The sequence below is a fragment of the Silurus aristotelis genome (assembly GCF_946808225.1).
Source record: "Silurus aristotelis genome assembly, chromosome: 20".
NCBI classification, from domain to species: Eukaryota; Metazoa; Chordata; class Actinopteri; order Siluriformes; family Siluridae; genus Silurus; species Silurus aristotelis.
The window spans coordinates 14722914-14737261 of NC_139593.1; the positions used below are offsets into that span (position 1 = coordinate 14722914).

Genomic DNA, 14348 nt, shown 5'->3' on the forward strand with positions numbered 1-14348 from the left:
GACGCGCCTGTCGGTTTCCTGTTGCTCCGGGTTCAAGCCTTGGACCCTGATCACGGTGAAAACGGGGACGTGCGCTACGATCTTGCGGACGGCGAATCCAACGAGATCACAAGCACATTCGAGGTTGATCCCTATTCCGGAGCGTTGAGCTTGAGGTCCTCGGTCGACTACGAGACGAGGAAATCTTACGAGCTGCGCATCAGGGCATACGATCTGGGTTCCGACTCGGTGCCTTCGACCTGCACGGTCACGGTGGAGATCGTAGACGTGAACGACAACGCGCCAGAGGTCACGATCAAACCGATGTCTCCCAGGAGCGCGGATGTGGCGTACATCACGGAAGCGGCTGCGGTGGACAGTTTCGTCGCGCTCGTGAGCGCCACGGATCGAGACTCGGGCGCAAACGGGTACGTGCGCGTCGGCCTGCACGGGCACGCGCACTTCCGACTCCAGCAGGCGTACGGAGACACGCTCATGATCGTCACCACTGCTGCGCTGGACCGCGAGAAGATGCCCGAGTACAACCTCACCGTCGTAGCAGAAGATCTCGGCTCGCCGCCGTTCAAAACCTTCACCCAGTACACGATCCGAGTGAGTGATGAGAATGACAATGCTCCGTCCTTCAGCAAGGCCGTCTTCGAAGTTTCAGTGATGGAGAACAAAGCACCAGGATCCTACGTGGCTTCTCTGGTAGCTCGAGACCCTGATGAAGAAGACAACGGCAAGGTGACTTATACGCTTCTTGAAAACGAGATTGAAGGTGTTCCTGTGAGTTCTTTCCTCTCAATAGACTCAGATTCTGGGACTCTGTACACAATGAGGCCTTTGGACCATGAGTATGTCAAGCAGATCGAAGTGGCCATCCAAGCAACAGATGGTGGTTTCCCTCCACTCTCCAGCACAGCGCTGGTCAAGGTCAGGGTTGTGGATGAGAACGACAACACACCCTTCTTTGTTCACCCCATACTGGTCAATGGTTCAGCAGACATACCTTTACCATGCAACGCTCCTGCTGGTTACATGGCTCTGAAACTAGAAGGACTTGATAACGATGATGCAATGAACGCTGAGCTCTCCTACAGCATTTTGGAGGACGAGGCTCTCCTGTTTGTTGTGAATCAAAATACAGGTGAGATGGCAATAAAGCATAACCTGGCACTGGTATTTGGAGACACACTGCATGTCAAAGTGGCAGTAAGCGACCATGGCAGAACACCTCTTTCCCACACAGCCTCAATCCACTTTGTGGTTTCGGATGCCTTGCCCTTAGAAGAGCAAATGGTGGTAGTTCTTGAGGCGAGTCAAAAACAGACCACGCCTGATTTTGATGTTTCCTTCATAATCATCGGGCTTCTGGTTGCCGCATGTGCCGTATTGCTGGTCGCCATCGTGGCTGTCGCTCTCTCACGCTGGAACTGCCACAGGGATGTCAACTCGATCAGCAAAATATCTGGGGAGAACTTCAGAAAAACTCAATTACCAACACACAGCATTGACTCTTCGGATTCCAGCAGCCTCTCTGGAGGTAGTGTAACAGTCACCGAACAAATCTCTTCTTCAAGGGATGAATCATCTTTTACTTATGAAGATGAACAAAGCAGAGATTCTGACAGTAAGGTAAGTCATACGCTTCTGATTACTATCTATAAGGTGCATATTTTTCTTTATTCAGAGAAAAGTGTAAAAATTATGCATACTCACGGTCACTTCTTTCCCCTCAGATTTTCCGACCTCTTCTCAATAAAGGGCATTTTGAGCCGGTTTCCCTTTGGCAAGGGGAACGATATACACTTCAGATGAGGTTTGTTTGAATTTCTTTACACATCCGCTACAATTTCTGACTGAAAATCTGTACTGCAAATCTGTGCATTTGTGCTAATTGTGGTAATCAATTCACAGTGAAATCGGATCTGTTGATCAGTCGAGCATTAAGGACAGTGGGAAAGGAGACAGTGACTCGAATGACAGCGACTCTGACAGTGGAAAAGCCATTAGGAAAATTGCTCCCGTTGCACATCAGCAAGCTAGCGGTAAGTTTTAATGCATTGTTTTATTTCTTTATATTCTAAAATGCAGACTTTATTTTATGAAACACATACGATGAATGTGGTGTGAACAGATTTTTTTTGGAAAAAAGAATTGTTGGAAATTGTTGGAAAGCCATTCTTATATGTAATAACCCTGATTTTGTGTGTATTCTCAGGTTCCTTGTACACTGCACCAATGGATAGAGCCAGAGTATGCAGACCTAGAGAGATTCCAACACACACTACAAGCACCCATGTGGGCAACAGTGGGTACACTGTAGCATATCGGACTCTGGGACACGGCCACCATCCAGCTGCCACCAATCAAGGACCACCCTTCAGAGACTACATTTGTAATACAGTCTTTAATCAAACCAAAGCCCCTGTCTTGCACAGGATGGGGACACAACCCTCCTATTACTATCAGCATCATATCCCGAGACAGTTAATAGACAAACAAGCTGCATCACCCAGAGAGCCAAGTGCAGACATTTTCAGCATGACTGTTGCGTCTTTTTAAAAAAGAAAAACGTAATGGTTTCATCACAGACAATGGACTTTACATTCTGTTATTAACATTTATGTTTCATCATTCCTGTTTTTTTTGGGGGTTTTTTCTGTCGTATTCCTGTATTGTCCGCTTAATTTCTGCTCTTTATTTGTACATTGTTGTAGTAGGGTCAACACAGTAACTTTCATTTGATGTAGATTGTCATAGCTTCATTAGCCTTATCTTTTATTTATGAAAATAACATGTAAATAGCTGTAAGTAAAATATATCATATTTATTGAAACCTTGTGTATATTTCTAATGGTATTCTAAATAAATGAATAACCTGAATTCTTTGAGTCTTCTATTAACTAGGCTACTCATGCTATTAAATGTGTGAGGTATAAATAGTTAACAAAGAACTTGCATCAGTATCGTTGTTGCCATGTGAAAAGTTTATCATTATGCCGCCCGAAGTCACAATCCAAAGGAGGTACTTTTACTGATGTTTATTAAACGTAATGGACTGCAGATCCTGCAATCATTAGATATTTTTCAGTGACTGTTGGGACTAATTCAATCTGATGTCAGTTTTTGACACTCTAATTAGTCATAACTATGATTTTCCATCTCATTATGGAAGAGCCAGGAGTCTTTATGAGAAAACCTTTGGAACTAAAGATTGGGGAAAAATGGACTTTGAACCCAACCCATCACAGGGTACAAAAACAAACAATTGAGAATTTTGAAATGAGCCTACAATGTATGTTTTTTTTTTTTTATTGAGGAAAACAGTATACCCAGAGGAAACCCCCAAAACAAAGAATTAGAACAGAAGAGGGTGCAAGGGGATTAAAACCCTCAACCCATGAGGTGCAGGGCAAACAAAAATATATATATATATATATATATTTAAAAATAATTTATTTGATTGTTAACCTTTATTTGTCACAAATACATTACAGCATAGTGGAATTTACATTTTTTCTTTATATATCCCAACTTGTTTAGAAGCTGTGGTCAGAGGGCAGAGTCAGTACTGATATAGCACCCCCTAGAGCAAAGAGGGTTAAGGGCCTTGCTCAAGGGCCCAATTGCAGCAGATTGCTGGTGTTTGAAACTCTGCCCTCCTGATCATAAACCCTTAACCACTTGACTACTACTGCCCAGTTGAGTGAGTTTTTGAAGACATTTAGAACAGTATAGAAGTTTATCATATTCCACTTTCAACTGTTTCTCTGATATCTGTAGTGTTTAAAAAATACACAATTAGCTAAATGTACCTTATGGCATTAGGCAGACACCTGAAGCAGTTTAAGGTTTAACTTGTTAGATTGGATATTTGAACTTATGATAAAATATTTATTAATATTAATATTTATATAACATTTGATATGCCCTCATAATATTTTTAATATCTTAACCAAGGAGCTACTACTTACAAAACCTAATTATGGCACCAAGACCAAAGATTTTTTTTTTCTCTTCAAAATAATATAGAATCCGTTTTTTTTATTTTCAATTCTGATGAAACTTTTCTATTCAATGAAGTGTCTTGAGTAAATCTTCATGTACCACGTTTTGATATGCAAATTAGCCCGACAATCTAATTAATATGCAAAGTAGGATGTCGTCATCTGAGACGTCTAAAATATTATGTCGTCATCCGGGACATTTTTTGTGCTTTAGTTACATATAACCGGGAATAATATCGGTAACTTTGTCTGAGCTACAGAAACTTCACATTGAACACGAACCACAGAAACACAAAAGCGCTGAATCTGCAACCAATGGACGCTTGAGGTGGAGAAAGAGAAAGTTCTTCCTGTCTTCTTGTCCCACAAGGCGGAAGCGTTTCGTGCACAGGGAAACATTTTACCATATAGCCATGGTTTACGAAGATTTATTTGCACGTCTTAACCAGGCTGGGTATAAAAACTGGATAAAAGCGGGTTTTTGCCTTAAGAATGTTAAAGATGGACTGTGCGGCTATGCAGACCGGGAAATGCAGTGTTTCCACTCCACAGTCACCAGAAACAACTCCGTCTTACGAGACCAGAGGTGCAGAAGCAGCTGTAGACCGAGGGGTAATCAGGTATTGTTATTAATAATACCCTGCTCAAAATATACACTCAGTTGTATAGAAATAAATAGAAACACCCCAACAAGCCCCTTATTTATTTCTATCATTACATACAGTATCAGTGAAAAGTTTGGACACACCTTCTCCTTTAATGGGATGCCTTTCTGCAACATTGTACATTAATACTGAAAACATCCAAACTATGAAAGAACACGTATGGACTTATGTATACTATGTTTTATATTTGTGTTTGCCAAAAGCTTTAAAGAGCACAAACTCATGGCATTTTCTGATCAATTCAATTCATTTTTATTTGTATAGCGCTTTTACCAATGAACGTTGTCTCAAAGCAGCTTTACACAGATAATGTGGTGATTAAAAGTGAATATGTTCTTTATAAATAAGTTTGTCCCTGATGAGCGAGCCGGTGGCGACTGTGGCAAGGAAAAACTCCCAGAGATAGCATGAGGAAGAAACCTTGAGAGGAACCAGACTCAAGATGAACCCATCCTCATCTGGGTTGCACCGAATGTCCATTTATAGCAGAATCAGATTCATAAGGTAGTCACCTGGAATGGGTTCAGTTTTTCAGCAGGGTACAGCAGGTTTACTAACAGTGCTATTTTGTGTATTTGTCCTACACTGTCTTGTGTTGTGTTGTGTTGTGTTGTGTTGTGTTGTCTGTCTTCAGAATCAGGTTTATTGGCCAAGTGTGTTGACACACACAAGGAATTTGGTTCCAGCTGTTAGTGACTTTCAAAGTACAGACATAAATAACACTATACATTCAGCTTGGACTCTACAAGACGTAACAGACAAGACAAGACAAAAACAGACTATACAAGACAATACAGACAATGTGAGACAGTATAGGCAGTGTGAGTATTAAATAGGGATACAGGTTATATGACAGATCAGTAATGTACATAAAGTGTGAGAGTGTATGGTAGTGCAGATGACAGTATTGTGCTTCAGGTATGATTGAGAGTTTAATATAGAACTTTGTACAATATATAGCAGCCATATCGTGTGTAACATATACAGATAATGTGATGACTGACAGTTCTGATAAGGCAGTACTTATAGATATGAAGCAGGAAATATAATTATGGTCAGTTGTTAATGAGGCTGATTGCTTGGGGAAAGAAACTGTTCCTGTGTCTGGCAGTTTTGGAGAACAAAGTTCTGTAGCACCTGCCAGAAGGGAGGAGCTAAAAGATGTTGTGTCCAGTCTTGCTCTGTTTACACCAGGTTGCACATGATGCACTTTATGTGGCGAGGACACTCATTAGTCCTTAGCTCTGTGTTTTTCTGTTATGTAGTTTTCTGTTGTTTATGTAGCACCAGGGTTCTCGAGGAACGTTGTTTCATTTCCCTGTGTACTGCGTCAGCTATATATGGCTAAAATGACAAAAAAAGGTTCTTGACTTGACTTGAAAAGCAGTCTGTTATGTTAAGAGGAAACCATGTCCTTTATTATTTTAGGAAATTATGGTCAGTCAGTCCGAAAATCTTAAGAACCTTAAATATATTTTCAAGGTCAGTTACTAAAACCATCAAACACCAATGAAACAGGCTCTCATGAGGGCCGTCCCAGGAAAGGAAGACCAAGAACTGCTGCACAGGATAGGTTTTTTAGAATTACCAACCTCAGAAAGCACCGATTTACATAAATGCTTCTAAGAAATATTTTATCAGAGACTGCTTGAATCAGGCCTTCATGGTCAAATTATGGCAAAGAAACCATTACTTCAGATGGACAACAAGCAGAAGAGACTTTCTTGGGCCAAGAAACACAAGAATTGGGCATCAGGAATGAAATTGTCCTTTGGTCTGATGAGCCCAAATAAAAGAATTTAGGTTCTATCTCCGTGTCTTTGTTGGACATACAGAGGGTAAACTGACGGGTCCTGAACGTGTAGTTCCCCTCTGTGAAGCATGGAGGAGGAGGTGTGATGGTGCTTTACTGGGGATGCTGTTTGTGACTTCAAAATCTGCTGCATCAGATGATCTGGCCTCCACAATTACTATCTGAAAGCAATTGAAAATGTTTGGTGTATGTTGGACCAGAGAGTAAAGGAAAAGCATCCAGTGCTCAACACCTCTGGGAACTTCTTCTGGATTGTTGCATCATTTCAGGTGACTGCCTAATGAGTCTGGTTAAGAGGATGCCAACAGTGTGCAAAAGGCTATTATCAAAGCAATAGGTGGCTACTTCAAAGAATAGAAAATGTAAAAAAAAGTTCTGGGTTATTCAAAATGATTTTTGTTTACTACACAATTCCACATTTGCTCTGTCATCATTTCAATATGTTCAGTATTAACAAGTATTTTGTTTAACAAAATAAACAAAGAACAATGAATAAAAAGATGAATCCCAACTTTTGACTGGTAGTATATATCATTAAACCAATTTAATAAAAAAGAGCTCTTCATATGATCAGTCCAGTAAATATAAAATGTGATACTGTTGTGTTATTTTTTCCCCCAGTTTGAGTTTACTTGTCCTCTGTGTAATGAGTGGAAGAAGGAAATACTGAGACACCACACAAAACCATCTGGCATTATTAACTGGGGAAACTGCAGGCCCTGGCTGTGGCCTACTGAACACTGGGAACTGGCAAAAGTAAGTTACAGTAGGTTACAGGTGTGTGAAGTGCCTGTGACCTTGAGAGATTGGTACAGGAGTCTCAGACATCATTATAATATGGCAGGATGGTCCCTATTATCCTGTTTCTTATAGGTTGCTTGACCAACCAATGAGTTGACCGATAAAGACAGATAATATAGTTGTGTTCCAGCATTCTGATATTGCATTGTAGTTTCTTGTTGGAATGCAACAAAGTCCATAGAGTGATAAGGAACTTTACTTCTCTACATACAGGGCATTAATTTCTCTTAAAAAGTATTGTTTAGGGTGCTTTTGCTGAACCCGAGACTACTTGTTGGGGGGGGGGGGGGTCTTAGATCTGAGATGGTATTGCATTGAAAACATGCTGATATGGTGTTCAATACAAATGCACATTTGTGATGATAAACCAAAGATGAATGCAAATGCACCAAAGTTTCATTGAATCAAGTGAGTCTGAAAACAGGCCAGTGCTATAGGGGGGCACCAGGAGCAGTCACACTTTGATTTGGACCACAGCAATTGTGCCCATTTTGAAAACCACCTTAGTGTAGGTCTGTCTGCTTACAGACAAATTAATAATCTAAAGTAGAAAGTAGAAATACAGAAGCTTGTCAGATATGACCCATTATGACTGTACTTTGTACTTTGAGTTAAATGAAGTGGCCCCCCAGATCACCTTCACCTGATGAAATTCAAATGTGTTTAATAGGTCTACTTATATTGTGTAGGCTTTCATGCCACGAGGACTGGCAGATTTATCCCGAGCAGACCAGTGTGATGCGGCAGCACTGCTTAACCTGCTCCACTTCTGTGACCATTTCAGCTTCATCAACCCGAGTGTCATAACAGAGGTAACTTTTTGCATAAGCATCATATTAATTGCTTCTATCAAGAAATATACATTACAGCACAGTGAAATTCTTTCCTCACATATTACATATACATGTATACATATATTACATATACACTATTTGCACAAAAGTTTTAGGACACCTGACTTTTCCAGCCATATATACCCAAACTGTTACCAAGAAGTTTAAAGCACACAGCTGTATAAAATGTCATGGATGCGGTAGCATAAATTTTTTTCCCTCACTTGAACTAGGAGACCCAAACCTGTTTTAACTTGACAATGCCCCAGTGCACAAAGCTAGCTCCATGAAGAGATGGTGTACATGAAAGATCTTGAGTGGTCTGCTATGGAGCTAGTGATGTTTTAGGATGAAATGGAACCCCAGGCCTACTCACCCTACATCAGTAACTGATTTTACTCACCCCCTATGACAGAATGAGCAAAAAGTCTGAACACCAAAATCTAAATATCTTCAAAGAAGGATGGAGTTTACTATAACAAAAAATGGGGACTTAATGTGGAATGGGATGTTCAAAAAGCACATTTGATTCTTATGCTCAGGTATCCACAAACCTTTGTCTATGTAGGGCATTTTATTGAAAGAGTTTTGAGGAACAGTTCTCATGAATTAGGATTTTGAGTTATACATAATAGTAAAAATTGATGATGAAAGTACTAAAATTTAATGTACAATGTGTTCATTTGTTTTTCATTTAGAAAAAAGTTTGGTTTTCCCACAATAGACATAATTTTTTTTATTTATTTCACATTTGTCTGTAGTGGAGCCATGAGAACACAGTTGGCTGATGTACACATAACATCTGTCTGTTCTCCACAGGTCATACGCTGTAGGAATGAGTTAACGCACTCGTGTGAGATGCAGGTATCGAATGAGTGGATGGCACGCTTTCAGAAAAGCCTGGAGAAGCTGTTACTGACTCTACGCCACATCCCTGAAGTGCGCGCTGCAGGTCAGCAGATCCAGGAGGTAAAAAACAAAAGACATGAAAGAAAGTAATCTAAAAGTGGACAAGGATGAAAAATCTACAATCAGTTAAATATTTTTAGTCCATATATAATTTGCTTCCAATTGATTTTCAGAGGCATTGTGTCTCATCCATTTTGCAGTAGGAACGACAGACTGGTTCAAGGTGGAGGTTGGATTGCATCAAGGATCGGCTCTGAGCCATTTCCTGTTTGCATTGTTGATGGACAGGTTGACGAGGAGGAGTTTAGGTACTTGGGGTCAATAATGCAAAGTGATGGAGAGTGTGTTGGAGAAGTGAAGAAAATAAGACGAAGATGTTGAGATTTTCATTGTGAGTGATGAGGATGGACAGAATTAGAAACAAGTTTATTAGAGGGACATTGCATGAAGGACCTTTTGGCGACAAGGTGAGGGAGGCGTGATTGAGATGGTTTGGACATGTTCAGAGGAGGGACATGGGGTACATAGGAAGAAGAATGCTGAGGATGGAGCCACCAGGAAGGAGGAAAAGCGGAAGACCAAGGAGGAGGTTTATGGATGTGGTGAGGGAAGACATGCAGGTAGTTGGTTTGAAAGAGGCAGATGTAGAGGACAGGGTGGTATGGAGACGGATGATCCACTGTGGCGACCCCTAATGGGAGCAGCCGAAAAAAGAAGTAGAAGCCTGTGTCTTATACATTTTATAAGTTATAATGTCATGACTATTATAGTGTAAAATCATACATGTAATATCATTATACTTGTAATAAAATCAGGACTTTCATAGTTTAACTGATAAACCAAACAGTGTCTTGTTAAGTACAATTAGTTAGAAAACTGAACGTTGCCCGAGATCATTTTGAACATGAAGTCAGAAACAACAGTGGAAGATAAAAACAGTCATGCTAGTTAAAATCTTGCTAGCTAAATGTCAATATATGGTTGTGTGGATTACTACATGCTGTGGGTGCTACTATCAATTGAGTTGTTAATAGAGCCATTTGATGATTGCTTTGCAAAGAAATTATTTATTTATTTTTTTTTTTCAATACAAATACAACAATAATATAATACTTAAAACTAAGGAGCTTTTAAATAATTACGTTACAAGGCGATTGCAATAATGAATAAAATAAGGATCCTGTTGAGGAATTGTAAACATTTCAACCCGCAGGGGGCGCAAATAGCCTTGCAATGGTTTAGAATAGACTAGATTAAATTCAACTTAATTGTCATTGTGCAAGGAACATGTACAAAGCCAATGAAATGCAGTTAGCATTTAACCAGAAGTGCATAAGTGGCCTATTTTCAATAAATAAATAAGGGTATGGGGTTCATATGTACAGGGGTGAGGGTGATTAATGTACTGAAGGTGCAGTAGGTAATAATATATGTATATATAGTAATATACAATATACTGTGCAAAGATTGGGCATGGATGTCGGGGGTTGCATGCTCAAATGACACGATCTAGTTATGTACAAGCATGAGTGTTGTATGTTACAGTATATACAGAATAAATATGGGTGGAATATACAGTAGTGCATAGTGGATAAGCAGTTACTGTATGATCTTACCATCAGATAATTATTTGATCTTGCTAAACTATATAGAATTAGAAAGTTTCAATGTGGAACCATGTGATATTATGTGATCGCATTTGGAAAAATATTGACGTATACACACGTTTACATTACATTTTATCAGATATAATAATTATACAAATTTGATAGAAATGCCCTGATAGGCATCTATGTTTTGAATAATTCTTTCACACACATAAATGTGACAGCCTTCGACATAAGCCTAAGGAATTTACTTTGTGACCAGATAAAGACGTATAACATCTGTCAACATATATAACGTCTGTCATGCTCCTGTGTTGTCATCATCAAAACAGACACGCACATACTTCACGCTGATGCTTATTCATGGATTTATATAACCTAATAAATAGATGATTAAAAAAAGATGAAAAGAAAGTGTGTAAATGAGATCAGTGACAGTTGGTTCATTTCCACACTTAGATAAGTGTAAAGAGATCAAAAAGTTGAAAAGGTGACAATGAGGCTTGTGTATTCCTGGTGCGAGTGGGATTTACTTCAGGTGTTGAAAAAAATAATGTTGGGGATGCTGTAATCAATATATATATATATATATATATAGCATATATATATATATTTTGCACTTCATTTTGGAGTGTGCTTGTGGGGGTTTGTGCTATATATATATATATTGATTACAGCATCCCCAACATTATTTTTTTCAACACCTGAAGTAAATCCCACTCGCACCAGGAATACACAAGCCTCATTAATCAATAAAATAAAATAAAATGTCTATTGCATTATTTAGATTTATTATAAAAAAAAAATTATACAATATTTTTATTATATATTATAAAATTATTAAAAAAAATCTTATATATATATATATATATATATATATATATATATATATATATATATATATATATATATATATATATATATATATATATATAATATAATCATAACAAAATTAAACTCTTCAAATGTCGATGTTTACCAATGTTAATAAAAATTAAACGCGTTAATAAAAAATTACAACAATTTTATGCTTTACATGTTTTCCCTCAAATCGTACCGAACCACAACTTAAAAACCGAGGTCAATCTGAACCGGTGTACGGCTACACCCCAATATAATTTAATAGCATTGTTACACAATATAATAATGTTTAAACATATCACACATTTCAATCAATAGTAAAATGAAAAGATATATATATATATTATTATTATATATTATTATATATTATTATTATTCTTTTTTTCCCTTGTATATAGTTCTTAGGGGACCTTAAGCTGAAAAAGTATTTTAATAATTCTTTTTACATTTTAAATGTATTTTAGACCAACCTTTTTTTTTTTTTTTTTTTTTGGCGACACATGCTTAGATATCTTCCAAAGTGAAAACTTATACAACTTTGAAACAAACGTACTGGCTGTATACGACACATAATGCCGGTGTATCTATTGCCATATTTGCTTGTATTTTTTTATAACTTTGAGACAGTTTATTGCAAAGCACACACACTGGCTTCTGCAATGCAGTTTCTATGAACTCAGTCTATTATTTGGTGTCATTGGTAAGTGAACTAAAGTTCAAGTTGTCTATGTGCTGCCTGCCATACAAATCATCATATAAATAATGCAATGCCATTTCTTTCAGTTTTTCAACGTTATTTATTTGCAAGCAAAACTTAACTTGATCAGAGTGCTGGATTTGGATCTTAATTGAATAGGCCACAATTTGACCATGTGACAAAAATGATAATACAATAACTAATATGCAATGTCATCATGTGTATTCATAATTATTTATAATAGTTTTTTTTTTCAGATCCTGTCTGTTGATCTGTCGTTGGGCTTAATTGAGGTCGACAGTTTGGATGGAGCCAATATGGAAGGCTTATTGATTGAATCTATCAGTCAGTGTGAGATTGAAATGCTCAGAGCGTCTCTGAGAGACCTATTAGACAACAGTGAACTCGAGGGGAATCTCATACCTCTGGTAGGTTTGACATAGACTTCAAGAACAAGAATATCAATACTATTATAATTGTAACTATATTATAATTATTAGGGGCAGTGAAAATCTGGAATTATCGATGTGCTCTCTGCATTTTTCCCCCCTTATTGACAAATTAATTGATTTCTATGACTTAGGAGAAACTGCAGAACGTCTATAGATTTCTGAGCAGCCACAAGGATCTTGAAGAGCAGTTCAGGACAGAACTTCAAAGCATCCAGGTCCTGGAGGCACAACAGCTTCAAGGAGCGATCGCTGAAAATGAGGAAAGATGACTGCAAAAGGAAATGGAGAAAACTTGAAGCAGAAGTCATCATGTAGATAGAAAATTTTATTTAGAGTCGTAGTGATTATCGCAGGAATATTAGGTTTCAGGCCATTCATTTAGATTTTTTACAAGCTGGTTATTCCACATATATTGCAACGGTATACATATTATACATATTACCACATGTGACCTATGAGATTTCACGTAGTAAATCGCAGAAAATAATTTGTTTGAAATTTCTCTTTTGAGAATATTCTCATGTGCCTCAATGTTTATAAAACCCTTAATAAAAAATAAAAAAATATTTCACAGCATAATGTTGCTACAGTTATTGCATTTAAACCTTTATTGCCTCCTTTTTGAGCAATCTCAATTTCCTTCAATAATTATTGGCACTCTTCATGAAAATGTGCAATTATATATATATATATATATATATATATATATATATATATATATATATATATATATATATATATATATATATTTATATTTATATTTATATTTATTTATTTTCATGACTATGAAAATTGTAGAGTCACACTGAAGGCATCAAGGGCTATTTGACCAAGAAGGAGAGTGATGGGGTGCTGCGCCAGATGACCTGCCCTCCACAGTCACCGAACCTGAACCCAATCGAGATGGTTTAGGGGTGAGCTGGACCGCAGAGTGAAGGCAAAAGGGCCAACAAGTGCCAAGCATCTCTCGGGGAACTCCTTCAAGACTGTTGGAAGACCATTTCAGGTGACTACCTCTTGAAGCTCATCAAGAGAATGCCAAGAGTGTGCAAAGCAGTAATCAAAGCAAAAGGTGGCTATTTTGAAGAACCTAGAATATGAAAATTTTTCACTTTTTTATTATGTATATAATTCCATATATAATTCCACATGTGTTAATTCATAGTTTTGATGCCTTCAGTGTGAATCTACAATTTTCATAGTCATGAAAATAAAGAAAACTCTTTGAATGAGAAGGTGTTTCCAAACTTTTGGTCTGTACTGTATATATATATATGTATATATATATATATATATGTGTATATATGTGTATATATATATGTCTGTGTGTGTGTGTATATATATATATATATATATATATATATATATATATATATATATATATATATATATATATATATATATATATATATACACAGTGAGGAAAATAAGTATTTGAACACCCTGCTATTTTGCAAGTTCTCCCACTTAGAAATCATGGAGTGGTCTGAAATTGTCATCGTAGGTGCATGTCCACTGTGAGAGACATAATCTAAAAAAAAAAATACAGAAATCACAATGTATGATTTTAAAACTATTTATTTGTATGATACAGCTGCAAATAAGTATTTGAACACCTGTCTATCAGCTAGAATTCTGACCCTCAAAGACCTGTTAGTCTGTCTTTAAAATGTCCACCTCCACTACATTTATTATCCTAAATTAGATGCACCTGTTTG

General features: G+C 37.5%; 2 protein-coding genes across 2 annotated transcripts in view; both read left to right on the plus strand.

Annotated features, from left to right (window-relative positions):
* The window catches only part of LOC310715663 (protocadherin 8), a 3754-nt gene extending 886 nt beyond the window's left edge, over positions 1–2868 (plus strand). Inside the window, exons 1-4 of the mRNA XM_083522210.1 lie at positions 1–1617; positions 1722–1801; positions 1900–2030; positions 2204–2868. The exon at positions 1–1617 is cut by the window's left edge and continues 886 nt beyond it. Coding sequence (XP_083378336.1) covers positions 1–1617; positions 1722–1801; positions 1900–2030; positions 2204–2547 — 2172 coding nt within the window. The 3' untranslated portion in view covers positions 2548–2868. The remainder of the gene's footprint in view (positions 1618–1721; positions 1802–1899; positions 2031–2203) is intronic.
* A 1270-nt stretch (positions 2869–4138) lies between these two features.
* Positions 4139–13210, plus strand: LOC310715772 (uncharacterized protein CXorf38 homolog). Its single transcript, XM_083522459.1, has 6 exons — positions 4139–4612; positions 7092–7226; positions 7961–8083; positions 8924–9073; positions 12436–12606; positions 12762–13210. Exons 1-6 carry the CDS (start codon positions 4406–4408, stop codon positions 12897–12899), a joined length of 924 nt encoding a protein of 307 aa, XP_083378585.1. The 5' UTR covers positions 4139–4405; the 3' UTR covers positions 12900–13210.
* The last annotated feature ends 1138 nt before the right edge of the window (positions 13211–14348 follow it).

Coding starts and splice junctions, on each gene's coding strand:
- LOC310715772 (XM_083522459.1), top strand. CDS start 4,406: ATGGTTTACGAAGATTTATTTGCACGTCTTAACCAGGCTGGGTATAAA. Junction 8,084..8,923: donor ACCCGAGTGTCATAACAGAG/GTAACTTTTTGC, acceptor TGTTCTCCACAG/GTCATACGCTGTAGGAATGA. Junction 9,074..12,435: donor CAGGTCAGCAGATCCAGGAG/GTAAAAAACAAA, acceptor TTTTTTTTTCAG/ATCCTGTCTGTTGATCTGTC.